At 42.9% G+C, this 26719-nt stretch overlaps 1 protein-coding gene across 2 annotated transcripts in view; it reads right to left on the bottom strand.

The window, feature by feature from the left end:
- Window positions 1–26719, bottom strand: part of SMU1 (SMU1 DNA replication regulator and spliceosomal factor) — a 133162-nt gene that overhangs the window by 27754 nt on the left and 78689 nt on the right. For both annotated transcript variants that reach the window (XM_029604061.1, XM_029604066.1), the window contains 3 exons: window positions 26063–26179; window positions 22443–22570; window positions 15471–15597 (listed from right to left, as the gene is read on the bottom strand). In XM_029604061.1, coding sequence (XP_029459921.1) covers window positions 15471–15597; window positions 22443–22570; window positions 26063–26179 — 372 coding nt within the window. The remainder of the gene's footprint in view (window positions 1–15470; window positions 15598–22442; window positions 22571–26062; window positions 26180–26719) is intronic.

Genomic DNA, 26719 nt, shown 5'->3' on the forward strand with positions numbered 1-26719 from the left:
GTTACTTGCTAACTTCATGGAATGCCACCTAGTCCTTCTATTATTCGAAAGTGTAAATAACCGAGTCACATCTACTCGTTCAAGACCTCTCATGATCTTAAAGACCTCTATCATATCCCCCCTCAGCCATCTCTTCTCCAAGCTGAACAGCCCTAACCTCTTCAGCCTTTCCTCATAGGGGAGCTGTTCCATCCCATTTATCATTTTGGTTGCCCTTCTCTGTACCTTCTCCATCGCAACTATATCTTTTTTGAGATGCGGCGACCAGAATTGTACACAGTATTCAAGGTGCAGTCTCACCATGGAGCGATACAGAGGCATTATGACATTTTCCGTTCTATTAACCATTCCCTTCCTAATAATTCCTAACATTCTATTTGCTTTTTTGACAGCTGCAGCACACTGAGCCGACGATTTTAAAGTATTATCACTATGATGCCTAGATCTTTTTCCTGGGTGGTAGCTCCTAATATGGAACCTAACATCGTGCAACTACAGCAAGGGTTATTTTTCCCTATATGCAACACCTTGCACTTGTCCACATTAAATTTCATCTGCCATTTGGATGCCCAATCTTCCAGTCTTGCAAGGTCCTCCTGCAATGTATCACAGTCTGCTTGTGATTTAACTACTCTGAATAATTTTGTATCATCCGCAAATTTGATAACCTCACTCGTCGTATTCCTTTCCAGATCATTTATATATATATTGAAAAGCACCGGTCCAAGTACAGATCCCTGAGGCACTCCACTGTTTACCCCTTTTCCACTGAGAAAACTGACCATTTAAACCTACTCTCTGTTTCCTGTCTTTTAACCAGTTTGTAATCCATGAAAGGACATCGCCTCCTATCCCATGACTTTTTAGTTTTCGTAGAAGCCTCTCATGAGGGACTTTGTCAAACGCCTTCTGAAAATCCAAATACACTACATCTACCAGTTCACCTTTATCCACATGTTTATTAACCCCTTCAAAAAAATGAAGCAGATGTTAGGCAAGACTTCCCTTGGGTAAATCCATGTTGACTGTGTCCCATTAAATCATGTCTTTCTATATGCTCTACGATTTTGATCTTGAGAATAGTTTCCACTATTTTTCCCGGCACTGAAGTCAGGCTCACTGGTCTATAGTTACCCGGATCGCCCCTGGAGCCCTTTTTAAATATTGGGGTTACATTGGCCACCCTCCAGTCTTCAGGTACAATGGATGATTTTAATGATAGGTTACAAATTTTAACTAATAGATCAGAAATTTCATTTTTGAGTTCCTTCAGAACCCTAGGATGCATACCACTCGGTCCAGGTGATTTGCTACTCTTTGTTTGTCAATCTGGCCTACTACATCTTCCAGGTTCACAGTGATTTTGTTCAGTTCGTCTGAGTCATCACCCCTGAAAACCATCTCTGGGACTGGTATCTCCCAAACATCCTCATTAGTAAACACGGAGGCAAAGAATTCATTTAGTCTTTCTGCAATGGCCTTATCTTCCCTAAGAGCCCCTTTAACCCCTCTGTCATCTATTGGTCCAACCGACTCCCTCACAGGTTTCTTGCTTTGGATATATTTAAAAAAGTTTTTATTATGAGTTTTTGCCTCTATGGCCAACTTTATTTCAAATTCTCTCTTCGCCTGTCTTATCAACGTTTTACACTTACCTTGACAATGCTTATGTTTTATCCTATTTTCTTCAGATGGATCCTTCTTCCAATTTTTGAAGGATGTTTTTTTGGCTAAAATAGCCTCTTTCACCTCACCTTTTAACCATGACGGTAATCGTTTTGCCTTCCTTCCACCTTTCTTTATACACGGAATACATATGGACTGCGCCTCTAAGATTGTATTTTTAAACAATGCCCAAGCCTGTTGAACACTTTTAACCTTTGCAGCTGCACCTTTCAGTTTTTTTCTAACTATTTTCCTCATTTTATCAAAGTTTTCCTTTTTAAAATTTAGTGTTAGAGCTGCAGATTTACTTATTGTCCCCCTTCCAGTTATTAGTTTAAATTTGATCATGTTATGATCACTGTAGCCAAGTGGCCCCACTACAGTTATTTCTTTCACCAAATCTTGCGTTCCACTAAGAATTACATCTAAAATAGCTCCCTCTTGTTGGTTCCTGAACCAATTGCTCCATGAAGCAATCATTTATTACGTCCAGGAACTTTATGTCTCTAGCAAGTCCTGATGTTACATTTACCCAGTCAATATTGGGGTAATTGAAATCTCCCATTATTATTGCACTGCCAAATTGGTTTGCTTCCCTGATTTCTCTTAGCATTTCATCATCTGTCTGACCATTTTGTCCAGGTGGACGGTAGTATACTCCTATCACTATACTCTTACCCAACATACATGGGATTTCTACCCGTATAGATTCTACTGAGCATTTACTCTCTTATATGATCTTTGTCCTGTTGGACTCTATACCCTCCCGGACATAAAGTGCCACACCCCCACCAAGTTGATCTTCCCTATCATTGCGATATAATTTGTACCCTGATATAGCACTGTCCCATTGGTTATCCTCCTTCCACCAAGTCTCTGTGATGCCAATAATGTCAATCTCATCATTTGCTGCTATACACTCTAACTCTCCCATCTTACTACTTAGACTTCTGGCATTGGCATACAGACATTTCAAAGTGTGGTTTTTGCTTGTTTTAACAACCTGCTTTTCAGTTGTTTGGGATAATTCGGAAATCATTAGCTTTGGTGATTTTTTACATATAGGCATATGAACTATGTTTGCTTTTGATGGAACCTCTCTGTTGGGATGCCCTAACTATCCTGTTTCATTAGTATCCTTCAAGGATACATTTCTCCGAACCATGCACTGCTGAGTGACTCTCTGCTTTCCCTCTTGTTCTAGTTTAAAAGCTGCTCTATCTCCTTTTTGAAAGTTAGTGCCAGTAGCTTGGTTCCACTCTGGTTAAGGTGGAGCCCGTCCTTTTGGAAAAGTCTCCCCTTTCCACAAAAGTTTCCCCAGTTCCTTACAAAGCTGAATCCCTCTTCCCTGCACCATCGTCTCATCCACGCATTGAAACTCTGGAGCTCTGCCTGCCTCTGGGGACCTGCACGTGGAACAGGAAGCATTTCAGAGAATGCCACCCTGGAGGTTCTGGATTTCAGCTTCCTACCTAAAATCCTAAATTTGGCTTCCAGAACCTCTCTCCCACATTTTCCTATGTCGTTGGTGCCCACATGTACCACGACAGCCGGCTCCTCCCCAGTACTGTCTATAATCCTATCTAGGTGACGCGTGAGGTCTGCCACCTTTGCACCAGGCAGGCAAGTTACCAGGCGGTCCTCACGTCCACCAGCCACCCTTCTATCTACATTTCTAATAATTGAATCACTAACTATGATGGCCGGCCTAACCCTTCCCTCCTGGGCAGATGCCTAGAGTCCTCTTTGGCCTGAAGCTGGAATGGAACTGTTTCAGACATTTCTTTAACAAAGTTGATGAAGGACAAGTCCTCTGGAGGTGAACGCTTCCTTTCATCAGGAGGAGAAGGCTGTGAAGGCAGATCATCTGTATTCTGGGATGAATCATTGGTCTAGGGATTGTATGGCTCATCACCAGCTCCCATATGTTCATCAGAAGGGAGTAACGGTGTTATTCCGGAAGGTCCGGGCCTAGGCATCGAAGGCCTTGAAGGTGGAATCGAAGGCATCGATGGATGTGTCGGTGGTAGCACTCCGGAGGGCGGAATGGAGATCTGTGATTCTTCTTCTTCTTCAGATGACAAGGGTATCGGTGAGGAAGAAATCGGGGCCATCGGTTCCCTCGGATGCACCAGTGGAAGGGCACCGATTAACTTATCCCTTCTTGCCAACAGCAGTGCAAGTGCCATGGGTATCGGATTGGTGGCAGGAGCAGGAACTGGCATCGATGGAGGTTTGAATCCCTGGAGTGCTTTACCGATGGCCTCTTGGATCATCTGATATAATTCCTCAAGGAAACCTGGGGCATGGATATCCGGTTCCGGAGTAGGAGGCAGCACTAGCGTAGCTGGAGGATCCACCGGTGAAGGTGGAATCACGGATCCCAGCACCTGTCCAGGTGGGGGAACACCTCGGTGACTCAGAGACAGAAGAGGATAGGGCCTTTTCTGATCGGGACTTCTTTGTTGGTGGCTCAGATGACATCAATGCCGAGGGCTTGCCTGTATCGGTGGCCTGAGCTTTTCGATGGCGGTGTTGATGTTTTTCTCAATGTTCTCCTCGGTCTTTCTCCTGAAGAGGAACAGAGGGTCGACACCCAGTCGGGCAGCAGCGGTTTCCTGGAGCTGGCACGAAGTAGACAGTATTGGTTCAGATGACATCGAAGCTATCGATGGAGTCGGGGTTTTTGGCCGAAAGAGAAGTCCCATCTTCTCCAGCCTAGCCTTGCAACCCTTTGGTATCATTTGGGCACATTTGGTGCAAGTAAGGACATCATGGTCGGAACTGAAACACATCACACAGACCGTGTGAGGGTCAGTGATGGACATCGTTCGAGTGCAGTCAGGGCACAGACGGAAACCCGACGCCATGGACTCGACAAAATTTAGCTGCAGTGCGGTCAATGGCCGCAAGGGAAAAACTCGACGGGAATAGACTGCAAGCAGGTAAAAAACTTGTCATTTGACCGCGGAGCAAAGATATCGATAAGGGGACCCCTGTGCGGTAAAATATTTTTTAAAATTTTGATGACGTTCCGAGAGGAAAAATTCCTGTCAGGAATCTCTGAAGAGCTCCTTAACTCGCGTGGCTACTACTGCGTGGACAAAAGAAGACTGAAGGGGGACCCCTGCTGGCTGCAGGGGTGGTGCTATGCTGAGCATGTCCAGTGGGTGCCAGTCAAAGTTCTGGAAACGTTGACAAAAGTGCTCCATGATTGGGCTCCATCCTGATGATGTCACCCATATGTGAGGACTACCATCCTGCTTGTCCTGTGAGAAGTGCTGTTTTCCCAGCATGAATCGGAGATACTTCCGGTGACTTAGGAAGATTTCGGTGTGGGTGTACACATAGCCAGTCCACTTTTTGTAAAAGGGGGATCAATGTGCCCAGGGAAATCATCCTGAACTTTTGCTTTTTGATAAATCTGTTCAAGACCTTTAGGTCTAGGATGGGATGGAGTCTGTTTTCTTTGGAATCATGAAGTACTTGGAGTAAAATCCTCGCCCTCTTTGCCCTGGTGGAACAGGCTTGACTGCTCTGACTGTTAAGAGGGAGGAGAGCTCCATTGATAATACCTCCTGATGCGTTACCGGTCCTCAAAACAGGCTTGGAGGGCAATTTGGCGCGGCACCCAATAGATTCAATCAGTACCCTGGACGGACGATGGAAAGAACCCACTAGTCTGAGGTTATACGGGCCACTGGTTCGCAAAGAACTGCAGCCTGCCCCCAACTGGTGGATCCATCGCCCTGGGTATGAGTAACTGGATTACTTTCACTACAAGTCAAAACCCCGTTCCTTGAGTTCAGCGAGTCATCGGCTGGGCCTTGGGAACTCTCTGCTGCTTGGGACGGCTGTGGGAGGTCAGATGCTGCTGATGGGAGCGAGGGGGTGGAGGATAGTACTTCCTCTGGTGAAAGATAGACTTCTTCTGCCCCGATCTCACTGATCTCCTAGCAGAGGACAGTCCAGAGTGCTGGTGGAGAGTTGTTGAAGAGTTTCATGGTGGTCCCGGAGCTGGACCACCGCATCCCTCACCTATCTCCGAAGAGATTTTCCCCAATACACAGCATGTCTGAGTCTTTCCTGTACCTCTGGTCAGAGATCCGAGGCCCACAGCCATGCCATTCTGCAGGCGCTGATTCCCGCTGCAGAGACACTCTATGCCATTCCGAAAACATCGTAGGTTGCTCGGACCTCATGTTTTCCGCACATCAGCTACATGAGGGTATCCTGCTGTTGCTAAGGCAACTGCTTGGCCACCTCCTGCACCTGGCTTTCAGGTGTCAAGAGTACCAGCTCATGTAGAGCTGGCAGGAAGCTATGTGGTAAACCAAATACATAATTGGCCCATGAGGTAATTCAACGAATATTACACAAATATAACTCTCACTAGTTTTACTTAACTATATTTTCTTTACAATATAAAAATTGACATGCTTTTAACAAATATAGAACAATTTTATTATACAGCAATTTTATGCAATCCAAAAAATCCCTAAGGACTAATTGGAAGATGCAAAGTCCTTTTAAATCTCTGAGAACTAGATGGAAGACACAGAAGTCCTTCTTTTACAAGTGTAAATCTCTCTCTCAATCTTAAAGTGCAAAATTCATGAAATTCAATTCATCATATCTTAGAAGTGAGAAACTCTTCTTTATTATCGAATTCTCTTCTAAAAAGTACAGAACTCCTAGTTGGATCTCTCTAGGAGTAAATGATTCTTTGACTGCTCCATCATAAATTACTTATCTCCACGACAATTCAGAAAGAACTGCTGGTATCACAACAGTACAATGGTCACCTCAAACATCCAATTCAACTCTTTCTTCACAGAGTAGACGGGGAGGCTTAACACATGTTTCGCTAAGCTACATCAAGACAATTTATGAATCACCATTCAACTAAAATTAAAAACACAGTCTTACTGATATAAATACACGTGTATATAGTTTACCTCAAAATGCACCAATGGTTAAGACACTTCCATCATATGTCAGGGATTCATCCGACTTGATGTTTCAGTTGGAGTCTTTAACCGCGCAGTTATTCCCCAACAATCGCCTGGCGCTAGCTACCATCAATGTGGTTTCGTTATATACGAATATTCCGCAGTCAGAGGCTATTCCGATTATAGCGCAGAAGTTGAATGGAGTGTCATCTCGCATACCAGCTACATTCATATTAGCTTTGGCACGAATAGCCTTGGAACAAAACTTTTTTATGTTTAATAATGAGTTTTTTCTACAAAAAAAAGGAGTCGCGATGGGAGCCACGATGGCGCCAGATGTGGCGAATTTGTACATGGGGAACTTTGAAGATAAATTTTTGAAAGAGAATCCCTTCAAAGATCACATAAAGCTTTGGAGACGATATATCGATGATATCCTGGTGCTGTGGGAGGGTGAGGATAACGAATTTGCAGTATTTATGGAATGGTTAGAAAGGTGTGATGACAACTTGAAATTTACGTACAACTTTAACAAGAATCGAGTTGCATATTTGGATATTTCAATCACGTTATGTTCGTGGGGATTTGAATTTTCTATCTATCGAAAACCTACCGATAGAAACACGTTGTTGCGATATGACAGCTGTCATCCCCACCATCTGCGCAATAACCTGCCTTATGGTCAGTTCTTGAGACTGCGAAGACTTTGCTCAGATGTGAGAGAATACAAATTAAAAGCTCAAGTGATGAGCCAGAATTTCCAACAAAGAGGCTATCCGCCTCAGATTGTTAGGAAGGCTTACAAACGAGCACGTTGGATAAATAGAGATTTACTGTTCCTACCTAAGAATGTTCAACCAGTGACCAATAGGGTGGTCTGTGTTTTGCCGTACTCGTCACAAATATATAAAGTCCAGAATATTATAAAAAAATTTTGGCACATTCTACATTTGCATGAGGAATTGAATGAACTTCCAAGATTTGCTTTCAAGCGTGGACGGAACTTGAGAGACATGATTGTCCACTCGGATTTCGCTGATGAAAAGATGGATGGACAGTTAAAAGACAGTGTGATTAAAGGACATTTCCCTTGTGGGAGTTGCACTGTTTGTGCTCAATCTTATGCTGGTAAAGTTTTACCATTCTTTGCCAATGGCAAATTTCAGTTACGATCATTTACCAATTGTGAGTCCAGAGGCGTCATTTACGGGTTATGGTGCCCATGCCCCCGTCTATACATTGGCAAAACAAAACGTTGTCTGAAGATTCGCATGATTGAGCACAGGAGTGCCATCACACGCGGCAAGATTGAAGCGCCGGTAGTACAACACTGCCTTGCTAACACTCATACATTTGATGATTTACGATTTGCCGTGATAGAAAAACCTCTACCTAAGAACCGTGGAGATGACTTTGACGGTTATTTACTTCAAAGAGAACAAAAGTGGATTTATTTCTTTAACACGGTGGATCCATATGGATTGAACAAAGACATCGACTGGTCAGTGTTTTAAAAGCTTTGGCGCTTTTAGAGAACAGCACTGTGGGAATTGGAGTTCAGTTGTGGTGGGCTATACGTTCCGGATTTCCGGTGGTTAGTACAAGTGGGATGTGCTTAAATATAGAGTGAGGGCGCTAGCAAAGAACCTCTGAGACGCTGACGCGCCATTTTTTGTATCCCAATAAAGAGACCTTTAAACTCGGTCCGGGTAAGTGGAATATTTAGTTTTGTATTCTTTACTATTAGGACAATAGGGTGCATTATGTTTCATTTTAGGATATGGCTGTGAGGTCTGCTTTGAGTATATTTTTAAACTTGTGTTTATTTTTTAACTTTTAGGGTACACAGAATATATTGGCCTGAATTGAAAATTTATATCTCCCCTGAAGAAGACTGATACTTCAGTTGAAACGTGATTCATGTCGGGTTGGTTAAAATTTAACAGCAAAGCCCGGAGTGGCTGGTCTGAAAAATACTGACGGCTAAGTATTCTATTTTTGGATTTGACATTTAGAAGAACGTTCTGTTCTAATTAAAAATCACTAATAAAAAATTCTTTTGATAAGATAGTTAAGGAAATGGTTTAAATAAAGGTAGTTGGTGGGTGGACAAATGATGGTAAATGATTACAAAAACCAAGCTCTGTGAGCTGATAACAGCCTGCGACCCATTGCGCGGTGAGAGGCTGCAGATTACATCATTTGAGCATAAACATCGTATGATATTGTCATTTGTCTAGTTAGTCACTTTGAGCAAAACAGTTTATGTAAAACGATTGTGTGTTAAGATGTACTGAGTGAGCTTATTCTCCTCTCTCCTTTGTTACGTGTTAAATTTAGGAGAGGTAGTTGCTTCATTAATTTGTGATTATCTATAGTTTACCTCAAACATATAATTAAAACTTATACATAACATTTGTGGATCCATTTTTGAAACTCAAACCCTCCTTATAAACCGCTGCTTCAGCACCCTTCAGTTTCTCTATATAAAAAAAATGGCACCAAAACTACTAATGGAACAAGCCTACAAAAACAGTTATATGAAATGTCATTACGTTGGTTACAAATTTATGTTTTCACTGGTTCTCTTAATATCTTAACCTAATCAAATTGTAACTCATTTTTTTAAGTAAAGGAAATAATCAGTTTTATACAAAGATATCTTAATTTGACAAAGTCTAAATACATCCCCAAAATGTATCATTAATGATGTCACAGATACGTGGTACAGCAGGATACTATCTCAATATATATATATATCAAACAATTATTTCAGAGAAACTGTTTCCAATCAATTTCAATATTAAAACCTAAGAGTTCCAAACTAATTTAAAAATCCACCTCTGTTCTTACTTCATAGAAACATAGAAATGACGGCAGAAGAAGACCAAACGGCCCATCCAGTCTGCCCAGCAAGCTATGCACTTTTTTTTTTCCTCTTACTTGTTACGCTTGGCTCTTACTACCTTTTAGTTCTATTTCCCTTCCACCCCACCATTAATGTAGAGAGCAGTGTTGGAACTGCATCTAACTGAATATGTAGCTTAGTTAGGGGTAGTAACCGCCTCAATAAGCAAGCTACACTCATGCTTTTGTTTACTCGACTATGTAATTCAGTCCTTGTTGGTTGTTTCAATATATAGATCCTCTTTTCTACATTGCCCCTGCCATTGAAGCAGAGAGCTATGCTGGCTATGCGTTGAAAGTGAAGTATCAGACTTTCTCCCCTGCCGTTGAAGCAGAGAGCTATGCGTTGAAAGTGAAGTATCAGACTTTCTCCCCTGCCGTTGAAGCAGAGAGCTATGCTAGATATGCATTGAAAGTAAAGTATCAGGCTTATTTGGTTTGGGGGTAGTAACCACCGTAACAAGCAAGCTACACCCCGCTTTTTTGTGAATGCAAATCCTTTTTTCCCCCCCCCCCCCCACATTTCCTCTTACCGTTGAAGCTTAGAGCAATGTTGGAGTCGCATTAACCATGTGTATGTATATTGAAAAAGGGTATTATCTCCAGGTAGTAGCCTTCATTCCCGCGAGCCACCCCCTCTTCATTCTTGTCCTCTAGACTTGATGGATCCACAGTGTTTATCCCATGCCCCTTTGAAGTCCTTCACAGTTCTGGTCTTTACCACTTCCTCCGGAAGGGCATTCCAGGCATCCACCACCCTCTCCGTGAAGAAATACTTCCTGACATTGGTTCTGAGTCTTCCTCCCTGGAGCTTCAGCTCGTGACCCCTGGTTCTGCTGATTTTTTTCTGACGGAAAAGGTTTGACGTTGTCATTAGATCGTTAAAACCTTTCAAGTATCTGAAAGTTTGAATCATATCACCCCTGCTCCTCCTTTCTTCCAGGGTGTACATATTTAGATTCTTCAATCTCTCCTCACAAGTCATTCGATGAAGACCCTCCACCTTTCTGGTCGCCCTTCTCTGTACAGCTTCCATCTTGTCTCTGTCTCCTTGTAGATATGGTCTCCAGAGCTGAACACAGTACTCCAGGTGAGGCCTCACCAAGGACCTGTACAAAGGGATAATCACTTCCCTTTTCTTACTCGATATTCCTCTCTCTATGCAGCCCAGCATTCTTCTGGCTTTTGCTATCGCCTTGTCACATTGTTTTGCCGACTTCAGATCATTAAACACTACCACCCCAAGGTCTCTCTCCTGCTCCGTGCACATCAGCCTTCCCCGCCCCCCATCGAATACAGTTCATTCGGATTTCCACTCCCCATATGCATGACTTTGCACTTCTTGGCATTGAATCTCAGCTGCCATATCTTCGACCACTCTTCCAGCTTCCTTAAATCCCGTCTCATTCTGTCCACTCTGTTGCAGATCTTAGTGTCGTCCACAAATAGACAAACCTTACCTTCTATCCCGTCCGCAATGTCGCTCACAAAGATATTGAACAGGACCGGTCCCAACACCGATCCTTGTGGTACACCGCTTAAAACCGCTCTCTCTTCAGAGAGAGTTCCATTTACCATCATACATTGTCTTCTGTCCATCAACCAGTTTGCAATCTAGGCCACCACCTTGGCACTCACTCCTAAGCTTCTCATTTTATTCACCAGTCTCCTGTGTGGAACCGTATCAAAAGCTTTGCTGAAATCCAAGTAGATGACATCAAGCGCTCTTCCTTGATCCAATTCCTTGGTTACCCAGTCAAAAAAGTCAATCAGATTTGTCCGACAGGATCTTCCCCTGGTGACTTCATACTGCTTCTGGTCCAGCAATTCTCTGGACTGTAGATAGCTCACTATTCTCTCTTTCAACAGTGACTCCATTACTTTTCCCCACCACCGAAGTGAGGCTAACCGGTCTGTAGTTACCAGCCTCTTCTCTGTTCCCACTCTTGTGAAGCGGGACCACCACCGCTCTTCTCCAATCACTCGGCACCACTCCCGTTTCTAGGGATCTATTGAACAGGTCACACAGTGGACCCGCCAGCACATCTCTGAGCTCCCTCAGTATTCTGGGATGAACCTCATCAGGCCCCATGGCTTTGTCCACTTTCAGATTCTTCAGCTCTTCCCATACATTTTCTACTGTAAATGGATTTTCATCTACTCCACTCCCCCCCAGTTTCTTGTTAAGTAGAGATGGTCCTTCTCCAGGGTGTTCTTTAGTGAACACAGAACTGAAGTATTCGTTTAATATTTCTGCCATTTCTTCATCACTCTCCACACATTGATCCTTTCTACCTTTCAATTTCACTATACCACTTTGAACTTTTCACTGATGTATCTGAAAAATGTTTTGTCACCATTCTTTATCTCCTTGGCAATCCTCTCTTCCGCTTGACTTTTTGCCTTGACTTTTTTTTTTTTTTTACTTTTTGCCTTGACTTTTTGCTTGACTTCATCAGAATCTGGTCTCTGTTTCCCTTTCCAATATCTATTGGAACATATTCTAAGATGGTACACGTAATATGCTTAAAATCATGATTGAACTTCAAACAATGCGGAATAATTGTGCTGTGACTTTTTTTTTTTTTTTTTTTTTTAGAGCGCAAGCAACTTCTATGTTCTGCCAATCGCGTGTGCATAGCTCTTGTTTTCCCCATATATACCTTAGCACATGGACAAACTAAGGAATAAACCACATAATTACTTCTGCAATTAAAAAAATCTTTTAGGAAGTACTTTTTTTGATCCAAAGTATTCTGGAACTCCTTAGTGACATGCATATTAACACAGCTAATACAATGACCACACTAATAATTACTGGTCACTTTTTTCCTATTATTAATTGAGTCAATTCACTTTCAGGGAACATTTAAGAAGTTTTTCACAAATATTCCTATCTCTGGAATATGCAAAATGAATTTATCTATACTTAAAATCATGGCAGAAATGACATAGCTTCCCAATTTCTCTTTAATATTTTAGACAAATTGAAAGATAGATTAGAAAAGCGTAAAATGCATGTTAGAGTATCTTCATTACTCCCTCTATTTGTTTCTCCCAAGAGTGTCCCTCACTCTGTGATCCGTCCCAGGGGTGCCAAGGAATGAGTCCAAGACTGCTTGGCTCTCTTGAAAGAAGACTCAACTACCACAGACTGGTGGGGAAGCTGTCGCTTATCGAACCCTGGAGCTTTCTGGACAAGGTAAATGTTGTCAGCCTTATTTACGGGAGGCACCGTGAGGGTGCGTTTCCACATCCTCAGCAGTATCTCCTTAAGGATATCATGCACCGGGACCACCATGACCTCCTTAGGAGGCTCCATGAACTGGAGGATTTCAAGCATTTTGTGATTGGCATCCTCCTCTGTCAGTAACTGAAAAGGGATAGCCTTCGCCATTGCCCACATAAAACCTGCGAAGGTTAGGTCCTCAGGTGGAGACCTCCTTTGCTCCCCTGGAGGAGAAGGGTCTGAGGAGAGACCCTCAGAGCCATCGGTTGAGGACACTGCACTGTTATCTTTCCAGAGTTCATAGGAGCCCTCATCCTCATTGACATAGATAGGGGTGCTTGGCCTTCATGCAAAGGTGCAGACAATGGCGGGGCTGGACTAAGGGCTGCGAGCCTTGGCGTCTCAGCTAGCCTAGTCGGAGCTTCCTCCTCTGAACCACCAGCCACGACCACCATATCAGCAGGGGGAGGCTGCGATGCCTCGATGGGCACAGACGACATCCTGGGAACTGAAGCCAGCTGGGTCAGTAATGTGCCAATGAGCGCATGGAGTTTCTCCAACAGTGGCTCCAAGACGGATGGTGCTGGCTTCAGTGGCATGGGACCAACATACTTGCCTCTCAAGCTCCTTCCCAAACATTGCCTATGCCAACACCAACTGGGAGGAAGGAAGGGTGACAAGTTCCTCTTCAGAACAGAGAGGAGGATCAGTGACTGGCACCTGGACCAATGAAGACTGTAGCAGATCCCGGCACCAATGGAGGACTGGCACTCCTCGCTGCCGAGTCGCTTCAGGGGCATCCCCAAGCCTGGCATCGTGTATCGATGCAGATCGATGCCTATGCTTCTTCGACTTCCCTCAATGCTCGACATGGTCTTTCCTCAGTGTCAAGGCCGATGACGATGATCCAGATGTCCTCGGCCTGGAGGGGCCAGATGATGGTCAGTCTCTGGTACCTCAATCAGCCGATGGCACAGACAGTCCCAACGATGTCAATGGCTTGGTGTCCATCAGTGCAGCTTCATGGTCCTTTGATGCCAATGGTTCGGACCTCTTTGACCCGAAGAGGTGCTCCATCTTGTCAAGTCGAAGTCTACAACCTTTCAGGGTCATCTGGATGCATCTGTGTCAACCCCAGACATCATGCGATGCCTCAGGCAGAGGACACATTCATCATGAGGATCAGTGATGGACATGGTCCTTGGGGACAGAGGGCATCGCTTAAATCCGGATACGGCCATGACGGGACTAAATAAACGGGAGGCAAGATCAAAATCTATGGCTACGGGCATAAATAGCCGGCTGGCAACAAAGCACCATCGCCACGGGGAATCGACCATGAAAGGAAACTTACCAATAAATGTTGAAAACCCTTAACTAGGAATGCTATGAGGAGGACTGAGAGGGACCCAGCGTCAAAAGCAGGATGTAAAGAAAATTGCATTAAGCGAAAAAGAGGAAATATTTCCCAGAAAAGGCCAAAAAAGCGAAGGGGCTCACAAACCGTGATGCTGCAGCACCACGGAAAAAGAGAAACTGAAGCAGGACTCCATGTGGACGCATGGTATAGGGCATGCTCAGTGCAGCAAGTCAAAGTCTGTTGATGTCATCTGTGTGTGAGGTCTACCATCCTGCTTGTTCTTGGAGAAACTTTCAATAACAATGTTCATCAGTGAAGTATTACCATTGCAAAAGCCTAAACCAATCTCTCTCTCTGAGAAAGTGGCTGTGGGATGTTGACAAAACTGAATGACTGACTGTATTCTATTTTATACATTTCTTTGGAAGTACCATTACTGTACATAGGGTGTCCACCCCTGATTAAAGAGCTGATCTACAGAACAAACAGAATATCATTCACATCATTATGGCTAGAGATTCCAGCACTTGATTTGCTCTTTTTGATTTCCTTAATTTTAACAGTTTCATGTCAAAAAATACATACACAACTGCATGAGAAATAAGTTCACTTATTGTCAAAGGTCAAGCTATAATGCTATAATCAAACAGTTTGATGGTCAGGGGACCTTCATTTTCAGTTTTTATTATGCCTTGGAATTTATCAATATTTAATACAACAAAAACAGAAGAAATCTGTGGAAAAAACCCCACTCATTTTTCATAGTAAATATTTTTGTTCTTGTTGGAATAAATACTGTTAAATTCCTGTGCAAAATACAATCTAAAAACAAAGGTTCATATTTATGGTAAAAACAAACAAATAATACCCCTCAGGTATGGGCAACAGTTAGCTGGAGATGAACTAGAAGAACCTTTAGTCATTTCTGAACCTAACTAAAACTATGGAGCACAGAAGACTGCAAAACTGACAGGCACATTTTGGACACAGATATTCTTGCCAATGCAGCAACTTCCAAGAAAGCAGGAATTTTCCTCAACAATGTGACAAGTAGCATAAAAGCAAAATATTCAACAGGGTAAGCACAATCTGATGCATGCTAAACTTTTGTACTAAAAAGTCTATAAGCTATTCACTCTCACTGATTTTCCTTTATTTTACTTTTAGGAGCTCAAAGAAAAAGTGAAATGCAACTAGCTCACTGCAAATGCCTGGAAAATTCTCCTTTCCCTTTCACCTCTCTCCCTAACAATACTCAGAATCTGCGTTTCCCTCAGAACACATCCAGCACACACTGTGTAGATATTTTTGCTACAATAAAATGTTTCCGGTAATGTGATGTGCAGAGACAGCTTACCTTTACTGTGCCATCTGAGGAGGCACTGATAATATAATGCCCATCCTGAGTAAAAGTAGCTTCATTAACAAATGAGGAGTGACCGCGAAATTCCTTCAGAGTTTTCCCAGATTTTAAACCATGAATCCTGGTATAAAATATCAAAAATATATGTTATGCCTGGGACTTTCCATATGTTGGTTTGAAATCAAGCCCTGCCAGTTGTAGCTGATTATTCTTACAAATAAGATATTAACTACAAATAACCAATGAATAATTGCAAGATATAATACAAGATTATATAAAGAAAAAAAACTTTTGTTTCAATTTGTACTTAATTTCTAGTAAATTCACAACTTAGAAGTCCTAAGATATTTGTATTTGTGCAAGACAATTGGTCATGAATGTTCTGTTCAAGGGAAACAAAGAGAAATAAAGAAGTCTCCAGGGCCCCTTCTGGGCACATTTCTGCTTGACTGTGATAAAGCTATTCTTTCTTGTGACTTTTGAACAAACAAATGCCTCTGTAAATCAGTGGTAGTAGTTTTCATTATGCTGGATATTAAAGGCAGTTGGGTTGAAATGCTGTGTCTTTAAGTCTAAAAGCTGTTTAAGGATGTAAACTTTTGAGACGATGATTCATTCATGAGGCCTTTTCAAGGTAGTATCTTTACCAAACTATGTTCGTGGTTTTCTTGTAATAATGAGAATTTTAGTGGGCTAACATGATACTCCCTTTATTCTTCCTGAAACAAGGGATTTAATTTAGAACTTCTTGCAAAAAATAAAAATAAAAAAAATCACTGATTTTACAGGTTAACCATAACAAAGTTGGATCTTCAATATGTACCACTCCTACAAATCAAATTATCTAAGCCAAAATGCATTTCCCTGTCCTTTTACACTATGTGCCCTTAAGGGTTAATGTGGATTGCTTCCTTTTATGCCAGATAAGGCACACCTAATTCTTTATATTAGCCACAGCTACCAAGTCCCCTTCTTTTAACAATGCAATGAATATGTATTAAATGAAGAATGCAATAGTGGTGGCAGAAACATGATTTCACGGCAGCTCCCTTAATCAAAACCTTTAGAATTTTGCCTTAGTATATGAACTTCCCAAGTCCCAATGTTAGTCCTTTCCTTCTCCTGCATAGCAGCCTACCTTAGGTAAAACATTTTACTAGTCATTCAAAAGTAATTATCATCCTCCAGACTAGAGGTAGAAAATGAAGGTTGTAAAGCAAGAAGATGGCATGAGAGTGCAACCCATTCAAAAGGAGCCCTATCTTCTTACTGTATATGGAGAAATTACTACTTATCTGATAATTTTGTTTTCCTTAGGGTAGACAGATGGTCTCAGGACTAGTGAGTTATACACCTAGGCCAGCAGATGGAAATGGAACAAGTTGACGTCAAAGTATATATACTCCTGCAACAACATCAGCCTGCCAGTATTCTCTTCAAAAGCAACTGTAAATAGACTAGCAAAAAACTTGATTACAAACAGTCAACCATTACAGTACTCAACCAACAGGAAACAATGAACTCAGGTAACGAATGTATATACCCCAATCTAGGGACTGGATGAATACTTACCAATAAACACCTGGAATACATAGCCCCACAGGAGGACCATTAAATCAACCATGTAGCAGCCAAGGGAGGGAAGCTGAGTCCATCTGTCTACACTAAGGAAAACAAAATTATCAGGTAAGTAGTAATTTCTCCTTTTCTAGCATGCAGACAGATGGACTCAAGACCAGCAGGTTGTACCCAAGCTACTCCCGACTAGGGTGGGATGCTGCCCATGGTCCAGTCAATACCACCCTTGCAAAGGCTGTATCCTCCCGAGCCTACACATCCAGACGATAATACCTGGAAAAAATGTGTAAGGACCACATAGCAGCTCGGCAAATGTTGTCAGGAGACTACAATCTAACTTCTGCCCATGACACTACCTGAGCCATAGTGGAATGAGCCCTAACTTGAGTAGGCAACGGCTTTTAAGCCTCCACATACGTGGCCGTGATTGCCTCCTTAATCCAGTGATCTTAATCCAGCGAGCTATTGTAGCCCGCAAAACCGGTTCACCCTGCTTCCTTCCACCATGAAGGACAACCAGGCGATCAATCTTTCGGAAAGGTTTAAAAACCTCCAGATACCACACTACATGTCTCTTGACATCTAAAGGATGCAGGCGGCGAAACTCTTCTGCATCTTTTCCCTTATCCAATGTCGGCAAGAAAATGGACTGTTTCAAGTGAAAATCCGAGACCACTTTAGGCAAGAAGGAAGGAACAGTACGCAGCTGTATCACTCCTGGAGTCACCTGAAAAAAAGGCTCCCGGAAGACAAGCCTGCAGCTCGGAAATTTGGCGCGCAGAGCATATCGCCACCAGAAACACTGTTTTCAAAGTGAATAGCTGCAAGGAAAGGTTACGCAGCGGTCGAAACAAAGGATCCACCAAGAAATCCAACACCAGGTTAAGACTCCACAAGGGAACCGGTAACCACAAGGGAGAATGAAGATGATTTGCTCCTTTCAAGAAACGAGCCACATCATGATGAGACAATAAGGATTCACCATTGACCTGGCCTCCGAAACAGGCAAGAGCTGCAATCTGTACCTTCAAGGAATTAAGGGCCAACACCTTATTTAACCCATCCTGCAAAAATTCCAAAATAAGTGGGATCTTCTCCGAATGAGGAAGAACACCTCGATCCTCACACCAAGCTTCAAACACTCGCCAAACTCACACATATTTTAAGGAAGTGGAGAAATTCTGAGCATGTAGCAAGCTGGCAATCACCACGTAATAACAACCACGCTTCAACAAGCGAGCCCTTTCAAGGGCCATACATAAGACAAAATCAAGTCGAATCTTCATGAAGGACAGGCCCCTGCTGCAACAGATTCTTGTGCAGCAGAAGACGAAGAGGAATCTCCACCACGAGTCCAGTGGATGATGCCACCAGGAGCATCATCCCCCTGTGGCCTTCAATCCTGCGAAATATTCTGCCCAACAGGGGGAAAGGCATAGCAGCTTGTCTTCCGTCCAAACTTGAATGAAAGCATCAATACCCAAGGACTTCGAATCTCTCCTGTGACTGAAGAAGTGAGGAACCTTTGCATTGCGAGAAGTCGCCAACAGATCTAGGAACGGAAGGCCCCAGCAATCCACTAACAGCTGAAATGTCTTGTCTGACAACACCCATTCTCCCAGGTCCAGACTCTCCAGGTTGAGACATTCTGCCCTTACATTGTCTTTTCCTGCAATGTGAGAGACCGAGATCATCTGGAGATATCCTTACGCCCATTCCATAAGTTAGGCTATTTCTATCTACTCTTGCTGGCTTCTTGGTTAAGAACATAAGAAAATGCCATACTGGGTCAGACCAAGGGTCCATCAAGCCCAGCATCCTGTTTCCAACAGTGGCCAATCCAGGCCATAAGAACCTGGCAAGTACCCAAAAACTAAGTCTATTCCATGTTACCATTGCTAATGGCAGTGGTAACATGGTTCCTCCCTGCCGAATGATGTAAGCCACTGGTTGTTGCATTGTCTGACATTATTCGAATGGCTTGACCCTGAAAGTCTGTCGCGAACTGCAAGCACGCCAAACGGAACACCCTGAATACCAGGTGATTCATATTCCAGAGATTCTTCTGTGTTCCAGTGCCCTTGTGTCACTAGTTCCTGACCGTGCACTCCCCAACCCTGGAGACTCACATCTGTTGTGAATATCAACCAGTCCAGTGATGTCACGGAAACTACCTCTCTCAGATGAACTTCCTGCAACCACCACTGCAGGTTAGAGCAGATTTCCATCAGCAAGTGGAGCCGAATTGAATAGCTGTGACTGTGGGTTCCAACGAGGCAGCAGGGAGCACTGAAGAGGACGCATATGCACTCCTGCCCACCTCCAAGGTTGCCACCATCAAACCAAATTCCTGAAGACAAGGCCACACTGTCGGGCATATAATGTCCACCAAAAGACACCCCTGTGACATCAACTTCTGAATCCGAGCTTCTGGCAGGAAATCTTTACCCTGTCTCGTGTCGAACCCAACACCCAGGTAACTCCAATGACTGAGAAGGCTGAAGACTGCTCTTGGCTAGGTTCACTACCCAACCAAGCTCCTGCAACAAGGAGATCACTTTGCGGGTCACCAGGCAATTCTCTTCCAGAGACTTGACTCGAACCAGCCAGTCGTCCAAATACGGGTGTACTAGGCTCTCATCCTGTCTCAACTCTGCGGCCACCACCATCATAACCTTGCAGAAAGTTCTGGGAGCAGTGGCTAGACCAAAAGGCATAGCCCAAAACTGATAATGGCGCCCCAGCACCACGAAATGCAGAAAACGTTGGTGCTCCAACCAGATGGGAATATGGAGGCAGACCTCGGACAGATCCAGAGAGGTCATATATCCCAACTGCATGGCCATTATCACTGAGCGCAAGGTTTCCATGTGAAAATGAGACATCCGCAAATGACTGTTGACTCCTTTGAGATCCAGGATGGGACAAAAGGAGTTCTTGTTCTTGGGCAAAACAAAATAAATGGAAAATTGCCCCATACTTTCCTGATACTTAGGCACTGGAACCACAGCCCTCAGTCTGAGAAGCCTTGACAGCATAGATTCCACTGCCTGCTTCTTTTGCGGGGAGTGGCAAGGAGTCACCATGAACACATCCTGAGGAACATTGCGAAATTCCAACACATATCCTTCATATCATCTCCTGATGTGATTTTGACCCATCTCTGATAAAAGAGAGGCAACCCCCTATCTCTTGTCTCTAGGGGTAGGTCAGCAAACCTTCATTGTGATGATCGAGAGGATCTGCCACCCCAGCTCGTGCCTCTCTTGGGTTGTCTGGGACGAAAGGATTGAGACCTGCTGAAAGGCTGAGTCCTCTGGATGGTTGACCCTCTGTAGGGACAAAACTGCTTGGAAACCCTAAGATGACCGCTTAAATCAAAGGGGCGCTGCAACTGCTTCTTATCCTCTGGCAACCGGGGAACCAGGAATTCACCCCACTTACTGACCAGTTTCTCCAACTTGCTCCCGAACAAGAAGGAACCTTTAAAGAGGAACTCTGTAAGATTAGATTTGGAGGTTGCGTCGGCCGACCAATTACACAGCCATAATTGACATCTGACTGCTATTACCGAAGCCACTCCCCTAGCCGAGTAACAGACCAAATCACAGCCTGCATCTGCTAAAAAGGTGGCAGCGGGTTCCATAACTGCTCTGGAGTTCACCCCAGAATTATCAACCTTCTGAGAAAAAAGCAGACAAGAGTGAACCTTGAGGGCACAACAGGAAGCTATCAATTCTCCTTATCATGCACATCCTTCAAAGCTGCTCCTCCCTCCACAGGAATAGTCTACTTAGAGATGGAACAGAACAGCGCATCCACTTTCGAAAAATGCAAATGCTCTCTCACCACTGGATCCTGGGGGTACAGGCCTTCCAATGTCCGACTCCCTTTGATATTTGCCTCCGGAGTGTCCCATTAAACATCAAACAATTCTTGAATGGTTTCCATAACAGGGAAAAAAAACAAGAGGCTTTACACAACAAAGAAACCAAAATGGGATTCTTCTTTGGCTTAGACATGGAATCTGCCCCAGGTACTCCCAGCATCAAGGTCTGGGAAATCAGGGCCAACAGTTCATCTCTATGAAAGAGCCGCAACATGGTCCGACATGGTTCCAGTCCCGGAGGAATTTCCCCATCTTCCAGGGAGTTAGGATCTGCCTCATCATCAGTGTCATCCAGGTTCCTGTCGGGAATACCCGCAGCTAACAGAGGTGTGCTTCGGCGCTTAAACATAGGACTGGAAGAGGGAGGGGCCATCGGCTGAGGATCTGACCTGACAGGATTGATCGAAGCTGAGGACTGTGCCTGAAGAAAGGTTTGTGATTCTTGAAAAAACTGTACCCAAGAAAAGGCAGAAGGTTCCAGGCTAAAACCAAAGGTACAGGAGTGGGGTCCCCTGAACTGATATCTCCTGCAGAGAAACCAGTCAAGGGAGTTCCAAGGTCAGGTGTACTTTCAGAAAAATCCTTAGCCAGGCCATCATCAGGCTGGGAAGAACCAGGCTTAGCAAAATCAGAGGAAGACAATTCTCTCTGAGCCTCTAAGTAGCGCTGACACATGTTAGAGGGCACTCCAGGCTGAGATGCCTGAATATGACAGGCAACTCAGAGAGAAATGCGCTTAGGTTTCTAGTTCATCAGTCGACTGAGAATGTGCATCCAGCCAGCTTGCGCTGAAAAATTTCAAACGCACAAATTTCATGCGCACAAAAATTAGGCACCCCAAGAGAAAGCGTCGCAAAAAACAAACGCACAAACAGTGCACCAAAATCTGGACACACCACCAATATATTAAAAAAAAAAAAAAAAAAATGTGCGCACAAAGTGTGCCCAAAATTGAGCACACAATTCATACACAGAGCCGAACGCACTGTGCACCCCGACGTTCCTGTAGAGGGTAGTCGAACAAACACAGAAGCACGTGAAAATGCCGCTGCAGCCTACCACACAGCGCACAGGAAAAAGCCTAACAGTGGGGCCTAGTCCAACCAGGCTGCACAATCTGCCAGGCTGCCCAGTTTCCTTAACCCCCAAGGAAGTGGGTACAAATGTTGGAATGGCGCACCGAGCATGGAGACCGTAGGAAGTCCTACAAAACTCCTCTGCATTGTCTCTGACTTTATTTTTAAACTTACCTGAGCTGGATAGCGGTTTTTTTTTTTTTTTTTTTTTAAATTCTCCTTCTAAAATCTGAAGCAGTCCTCATAGGGAGATGCACGTCCACCATCTGCTGGAGATGGAGAATGCTGGTGGGTTGATGTCACTGCAGGAGTATATATACTGTAACATCAGCTTGCTCTGTCTCCATCTTCTGGCAGAGGTGTATAACCCACTGGTCCCATCTGTCTACATGCTATGAAATCTCCATTCTTCCTGTAGCTTACCTGATAGTCTGGTCAAAAGAAGCACTGAGAATTTGACTGCTGTCCTTCGAGAAGCTAAGGCAAGTGACACCTTTACTGTGTGCACGTTCAAATCTCCTTAAACACTGCCCACTCTGAATTTTCCACACCTGAAAACACACAAACCACCTGTCAAACAGTACTGGATAGATTCCAGAGCTATAATAGTTGTAGAACAAAAGAGATGGTATCAGATGTGCACAATTAGAATGTATTAATATAGCTTTATAAATACACAATACAATAGATCCCAACTAAATACCACTAGAATGAGACTAAACATCTACAATACTGTCTCTCTGAATCTCTCATCCAATGCATTTTAGATGTGATCAAAGAAGCAAACTAGTTCAGTTTCTTATATAGCAGCTACCAAAAGTTGGTCTGACAGATCAAATGATTCTGAACAAGAAATTAATATATTCTATAACAAACATGATAAAAAATGAGAAATTACTACTTACCTGATAATTTCCTTTTAGTATAGTCAGATGAATCCAGAACAAGCGGGTTATGCAGCTCTACCAGCAGATGGAGACGGAGAAAACTGACATAACATTATATATACCCCTGCAGTGACATCAGCCTGCAAATATTTTCTTCAAAAGCAACTGTGGACAGACTAGCAAAAAACTTGATTAAAAACAGATAACCATTGCAATACTCAGCCAACATGCAACATTGCACTCAGACAAGAATGTAGTAACACTAGTCTAGGGACTGGAGTAACACTTTCCAGTAATCCCTGTAACACGTAGGCACACAGGAGGATCATTATGCAATCATTCGGCAGCCAAGAGAGGAAAGCTGGATTCATCTGACTGTCCTAAAGAAAAGGAAATTATTAGATAAGTCGTAATTTCTCATTAGCATTCAGTCAGATGAATCCAGAACAAGTGGGATGTACCCAAGCTACTCCCAAACAGGGGAGTACCTTGGGTCGCCTTTACTCAGACCTACATCCAGCTGAGAAAAACCAGGTTTAGTGAAATCAGTGTTGGCACAAGTTAGTGGGTACTCCTGGCTGATTCCCTAATATGACAGGCAGTGCAAAGAGAAGGTGCTTAGGCTTATTTATTTATTTTAACTTTTTTCTATACCGTCGTTCAGATGGGTACCATTACAACGGTTTACAGTAAGGCACATAAAAATGATGCTAAAATATATCAAATTACACAGGTGCCATTAAGGTTCGGTAACATAGTTTGTAAACAATATTAATTGGTAAGTGTGATAAATCATGTCCATTTCTCACTGTATCAGTTTTGGATACGAGATTAGCTTTATCATTGTACTTTTATCCTTTATTGCTTAGGTATAGGCACTATTATGGCCGACAGTGTGCTGAGAAGCGGCCGGAGGCGTGCATCTAGCTGGTTTTTAAAAAAATGTATATATGCTTCCAACTTAGGTGCCCAACACGCGACCCACACCTAGGTGTCTAACTATGCGCCCAAGGCTTAGGCATCCCAAAGATATGTGCCCTAAAAAACTTAAGCGCACAGTACAACTTGTGCGCACAGGTAAGCGTGCGGCAAATACGGTGCTGCGTAACTTGGACGCACAGACTGTAAGGTCCAACTGTGACCCCAAAAAATTGGGCGCACAACCTAGACACACACGATCAACTGACAATCCTGTAGAGGGTAGCCTAAGAAAGCGAGCAAAATGCCATTGCAGTTACCATGCGGCTCGCAGCAAAAAAGCCTCGGAGCGGGGCCTAGCCTAAGGAGGTTGCTCACGTCCCTCAACCTCCCATGGAACGGGATGATCGTTGGAATGGCGCGCTGAGCACGGAGACTGGGGAAGGAGAAAGCCCTATGCAACAAAAGCCTCTGCATATTACATTATTTATTTATTTATTTATTTATTTATTTAAACTTACCTGGCTGAGTAGACAGTCTCTGGCTGCAAGAGGAGAGGGATTCTGCCGATACCTCTGTGCTTTGCTTCCTGTACCCGCTGCCTTTAAGCTGTACAAGCAACTAAGTCCACGCCGGTTGAAAACCAGCTACCGGATCAAGGCTTTCATCTGAGGGACCACTGAAATCACCTCAGGAGGGACAATTTGGTATCACCACAGGAGAGTGGGGTGAATTTATTTCTTTAATTCTCCTTTCTCAAAATGAAGCAATCTCCAGTAGGGAGATGAACATCCACCATCTGCTAGACGAATACTGGCAGGCTGATGTCACTGCAGGGGTATATATACTGTGACGTCAGTTTGCTCTGCCTCCATTTATTTATTTAATGAGTTTTATATACCGTCATTCGGTAAAGCCATCACAATGGTTTACAAAAGCTCAAATGCAGGATTTTTAACAATTGAGCAAAAAGGGATAACAGGAAGTATATTAAGCAAAGGAGAGATATTCAATTACAAAGATATTAACTGCTGGTAGAGGTATATAACCCACTTGTTCTGGATTTATCTGACTGGATATGAAGAAATATGCTATTAACAGGTGTAATAACTTGGTATTTATTTATAAAATTTGTATACTACCTATGAACATTTCTTTGCAGTTTAAAATAAAAACAGTCACAAAAATATATGCTTCAGACTTCAAAATATATAACATGGCTAGAATTCAAGAAGACGACATCAGGATTTTAGGTTAACTGACATCAGAAGTAGTATAAGAGGAATCAGAAAATCTCAGTTTACAAGGTTTTTTTAGTTTTGTACTATAGGTTGTCTGCTATTTAGTTATGCCTTGCACATCTTGCAACCTATTGGTAATATTTTAAACCATTTTAATGAAACTGTAAAAGTATCAGAGCTGTAGCTTGTAACAACCACAATAGCTGACAACACAATCCAGCACTGGTGTAGCAGTAAACATTTACATTTATTAAAATTTATGAATCATCTAACACTTAAATGGTCTAGGTGATGAACAAAAGAACATTCATAATAAAAAAAAACAGATAAACATTCATAAAAAATATGTTCAAAATAAAATAAAATCATAAAATAATAAATAATGCATTCAAACAAAAGAATACATCATACATTCAAAAAGATCAGCAACCTGAAAAAAGAGAAGTTGCTCTTGAGGGAAAGCTTCTGGTTGCAAATATTTTCTACTGCACTATCACTGGAAACATCAGTAATTTTTAAATTTCCAATTTAACAACTCCTGATTGTTTCCCTTTAATTTAATATAATTAATCTATGGATATTTGTTTAAACTAATAAGTTATGGACAGGTCTGGAAAAACCCAGGAGCCAGGTCACTTGAGTAACTAAAATGTGGTACCTGCCACCAGGCAGAGGAGCTGGGGCCAGGAGGATCAGTGGTGGGGTCAAGAAAAATGGTCACAGCAGGAACAAGCAATTGCAAGGAGGAAATGTGAAGAAAGGCTAGAAAGGAGAGCAAATTGTTGAAATGGATAGGGAGAACAAAAAATCATCAAAAGATACATTTTGATAAATGAAGAGCAAGTGTAAAAAAAAAAATCTGATGATTTCTTCCCCAGCTCCTAAGAATTTTGCCTGGCACATATGTTTCTTAAAAATATTTCCATCCCTGGTGATGGATATCAACTTGTTTGTGAGGAAACTTACTACTGGCAATGTATGTAAATGCATGGTATACCTTGATCTTTCCATCCTGCGCTCCAGTCGCTAACATTTCAGTGTCTCTACTGAAGCACATGCACAGCACCGCATCATCCATCATCATAAAGTTATCCTGAGCCTGGTACTTCAGATCCTAAAACGGAAAGAAAACCAGCAACAAAAGAAAATATCAATGATTTATGAAGAGGTCTGACCTTACAGCTCTCTTTTGCCTCCCTCAAGTTACATTCAAAAGAAAGTGTAAGGCAAGTTGAGGGAATATCCAGGAAGGGGCAATTTCATACACCAAACTTTTGCTTATTTTCAAGTAATAGTCTGCATGTGCATTCTATCTGCTGGAGCTGGCTAGTGGGAAAGTACCATGCTCCTACTGAATATCATCCCACAATACCTTGGGGAAGATTTGTCCTGCATTCAAACTCTTGTAAACATACCTGAGCAGTGGGAACCAGGGCTCAAGATGGTAAACAGGGTATTTACTTGCTAATTTTCTTTCCTGCGGTCTTGCCAGATCAGTCCAGATGTATGGGGTTCTCTCTCCATCAAGGAGATGAAGAATGAAAGCTGGAAACAGATTTATAAAGGAACTGTGTTACCTGTAGCCTTTCATATGAACTTCACAAAGCAACCCCTCCCCACGAACAAAACCAATAAAACAATAATTGAACCTTTC

The sequence above is a fragment of the Rhinatrema bivittatum genome, chromosome 1, assembly GCF_901001135.1.
Source record: "Rhinatrema bivittatum chromosome 1, aRhiBiv1.1, whole genome shotgun sequence".
Classification (NCBI taxonomy): Eukaryota; Metazoa; Chordata; class Amphibia; order Gymnophiona; family Rhinatrematidae; genus Rhinatrema; species Rhinatrema bivittatum.